This window comes from Sinocyclocheilus rhinocerous, unplaced genomic scaffold (assembly GCF_001515625.1).
Source record: "Sinocyclocheilus rhinocerous isolate Xijiao unplaced genomic scaffold, SAMN03320098_v1.1 scaffold313, whole genome shotgun sequence".
NCBI classification, from domain to species: Eukaryota; Metazoa; Chordata; class Actinopteri; order Cypriniformes; family Cyprinidae; genus Sinocyclocheilus; species Sinocyclocheilus rhinocerous.
Genome location: NW_015627539.1, coordinates 1,129,494 through 1,133,467, shown reverse-complemented (window position 1 = coordinate 1,133,467; position 3,974 = coordinate 1,129,494). Strand labels below are relative to the sequence as shown.

The window sequence follows — 3,974 nt, the reverse complement described above, 5'->3', positions numbered from 1 at the left end:
TTATATTATAATTATATATATATATATATATATATATATACATATATAATAACATTTTGGTCAATATTTATTTTTATAAAGTGACAAAAATGTGTATTTTGATAAAATGTGTTTTCAATTTTGACATAATTAAATTTAATTTAGTAACATGTTTAATCAGAAATAGTTTTGAAATTTATGTTTTGTCTTGTGTATGACTAATAAAATTCCACTGAATTGCAATTCAGTAAATTCCCAAATCTAAGTGGGTGGGTCTTAAACAGAATAAGCTGCTTATTCAGTTTGACGACCAAAAGTCTGTTCATGAATTGAAAAGAAGCCAATATTGACTTTAGTTCATCCCTGCTGGTGCAGTGGAGCAGATTGGCCTGTACTGGTCATGTGAAGGTTTGGGGCGAGCATGGTCATGTTGTGGAATGACTACACTGCTGGTTTTCCTGTCTGTTACGAGTTGTTAACCATAGTAAGTTCGGTTGTGGATTGATCTGCTGTGTGATGATTTGATTCAAAGGCCTGCCGCTGTTTATACAAGTAAAGAAGCATTATAGTGTTTGTCGTTCAAGCTGGTAGGTCACTCTTCGGTATGGCTGTGTTTGTGCTATAGTACATCTGATGAATCACACATATTACTCAGTGGAAAGTGTGTTCAAGCTGTGCTTCTCTGTTGAGATTTTATTAAGCTGTAGATTTACATATAATCTTCTGTTAAGTAAATGCATGTAAACATTCAAGAGAAGGTGTGTATCCTCACATGATCCCGTTGAAAAAAGAAAATGCCACAATGCAAAAGAAGAATTTTAATTTTCTTTATGCAAAATATGCATTATTTTTTTTTTCAAAGCACTGTTGATGTAAGTAAACACTAGTCTAGACAGCACTGGCCTTCGTGAGACTGAGTTTGAGATCTTATGACTGTTTCTGTCCATGTGTCATGTTCAGCAGGAAATACATCAGGTTATTAGAGGAAGTTCAGTCTCAGTCGCTCAGATTCACCTCAGGATGTTTTGCTAGTAAACAGATGCGCATGTGCCTACAGCGTCTTAACAGATACTAGTGTAGTATGACCTGTGTTTTGCTCTCATGACTCTCACATGTGTGTGTGTTTTAGAAGTTGCTTTGGTTTAAAGGTTGTTTACAGTAAAAGAAAAAGCACTCCGGCAGGTCTGAAACCGACCAGATTAACCTTAAACAAGCATGCCTGAGATACTGAAATTCTAGCCTAGCGATGTGTGTGACCTGTAGCTCTCAGATATCTGGATTCTTAGTCTCAGAGGTCGGCGCTGTTGAAGCGACTGTCGAGAGCAGGAAAATTAAGTGATAGAGAGAAGTCATTATTTACCGTATTGTCCCGAATATAAGACGATGTTTTTTTCTTGGAAATACATCTGAAAAAACGCGATCGTCTTATATTCAGGGTCTAGACTTTGACATGTCAATAATACACCCACAACACTAGGTGGCGCCAAATACGCATAAAACGAGTGTGCCATGAAATACGTAATGTAATGTGTGTTGTAAAGATCACTATGTTTTTTTCTTGGAAATACATCTGAAAAAACGCGGTCGTCTTATATTCAGGGTCTAGACTTTGACATGTCAATAATACACCCACAACACTAGGTGGCGCCAAATATGCATAAAACGAGTGTGCCATGAAATATGTAATGTAATGCGTGTTGTAAAGATCGCGAGTAAAAACAAAAGAAGCAGAAAACCTTACAGCTGCATGAGTCTTGACTGTCGCGTTAGCCTGATGGGACCAAACTCTCTTTTTTTTTTTAAAACGTAAGACAGTACCCAGATTTGAAGACTACAGTAAGATTTAACTTCTACTGTTAATAAGATTTTGGTAGGCTACTATTAGATGGATAGCCTAAGTGTCCTAATTCAGATGGGCTACCTGTTTTTTTTAATGGTATATATTTAATGGTATATCAAAAAGTGTATATTTTTTAAATGTGATTGTTGGTACATTTTACCAGTTTTTACCATACTTTCAAAACAAAAATTAAAATAGGAAAAATATGCAATATGAAAATAATTGAAGACAAAATGTGTTTTACTGAGAAAAAACAAGATTTGGTTTTTAAAAAGCCTTTTTCCAAAAGGTACATCTGGAAAAAGGGGGGGTCGTCTTATAATCAGGGTCGTCTTATATTCGGGCCAATACAGTAATAATGTGATATAAATTTGTCACCATTCAGTTCCAGTGGTGTTAGAGGTTATGTAACAATCTTCCATAGCCAGACTTTTGATCATCAGACTGAATAAGCAGCTTATTCTGGTTAAGTCCCGCCCACTTAGAATGGAGGACACAGTTTGATTGACATATGAATTGGCCAGTCACCATTTGGTTTGCTTTAACATGCAGTTTTGTTTTTTTGGTCTTACAATTCAGTTGACATTCATTGGTTTCTAATGTGTCCAGTGGAATTCATCAATAAATGTCTATTTTTTAAGTTGATTCATTTTTGGTTTGTAATTGTGTGTTTGTTGCTTGTGCATCATTGCAACAGGTTTATGTATAGGCCTAGTAAATTGAGCAAATGTTGGCGTGAAACCTCAGTGTGAAGATGTAGGCTAAAATGAAACGCCTGTGCATGTAGTATTTTTGTGACTGATGACACCAGAAGATGTGATCAGTCCGTTAAGTCTCATCTGTTTTGTGTTTTAAACTGTTTTTGCATCAAAGATAACTATAGTAATGCAGTTTTGTGTAGCTTTTATTAGGTACCGCAAACTGTTGTTCAATTATGGTTAATATCCACCTTTTTTTCAGACCATTAGTCATCAAATTATCTGCAAACACTGCAGCTGTCATAAAAAGGAGGTGCAACTTTAATTTAACACAGATGAAAAACCAGCTCACTCGTACATTGTCATTTCAAGGTCATCGTGATTCAACCAAAAACTGGTGATGTCTGATTGGTTAAGTTGTTTACTCTGTAATTAGTCCATCCGTTCCCACTAGTCTGACACATTTAGACGATTCACTGGCCAATCACAGCACTGTGGAGGCACTGCCACCTCTCATGTGACACTACACTGGTATTTTTCCACTACTTCCACCCCAGTAACATTAATAATCATTTATTAGTTTGAATTCTGGCGTATTTTAAAGAAAATATGCAATGTAGGAAACACAGAATCACTTTTTTTAAAGACTGTGATGATGCGTTTCCACAGTTATTAACATTAGCTGCGTCCCAAATGACGCACTATACACTATGCACTTGTATGTACTTATGCACTATGTACGCAACCATGTAGTGTATGAATTATATACGGCTATTTTGTCATTCATAATCTGAGTCTGATAGCCCCTCCCCCTTCGCTACGTAATTAAAGCTGCGACAGCTGAGTGAATGAATTGTCCAACATTCCACACTTCTTTTTTTCGGTTACTTAAATCAGAGGTCTCCAACCACCGGGTCGCGACCCACTACCGGGTCGCTAGAACGTTCTGGGAAAAATGTGTATAGATATGACACTCTGTTATTTATTTATGTTAATGATTGTTCTAATTATTCTGTATTTTCTTTGTATGCAATTGATATGGAGTAGCAATTTGACAATTTATGTTAAATAAGTAAATGAAAGATTGCTCTGATCTGTCACATATTAGGAGTTAAACGGATCGCAGTTGATCCGTAATACGTACGGATGAGACCCTACCATTCGGCACACACGTGATTCGCAGATTAATTTGTCAATTTACACGTACAAGCAATTTTAAACCACAAGAAGAAGAAACGAAAGAGATCTCAATTCGTTACTCACGCGCTGTTCTCGCACACAATCAAAGCGCGCACAAGCATAGAGACGTGTTTCAGACAGCGCGGAAATACCGAGTTGTGTATACATACGCATAAAATTAGCTTATGTCAAAAACCCATCACGGCATTGTCATTCTCTGTGCTTTAAATATGTTTTTTCTTATCCGAAAAAATAGTCCGATCTGTGACTCAAAAAAA

At 36.4% G+C, this 3,974-nt stretch overlaps 1 protein-coding gene across 1 annotated transcript in view; it reads left to right on the top strand.

Moving 5' to 3' along the window:
- Nucleotides 1-400: 400 nt before the first annotated feature.
- The window catches only part of LOC107730018 (type II inositol 3,4-bisphosphate 4-phosphatase-like), a 133,333-nt gene continuing 129,759 nt past the window's right edge, over nucleotides 401-3,974 (top strand). The window contains exon 1 of the mRNA XM_016540769.1: nucleotides 401-463. Within this exon, the coding sequence (XP_016396255.1) occupies nucleotides 401-463 (63 nt within the window). The remainder of the gene's footprint in view (nucleotides 464-3,974) is intronic.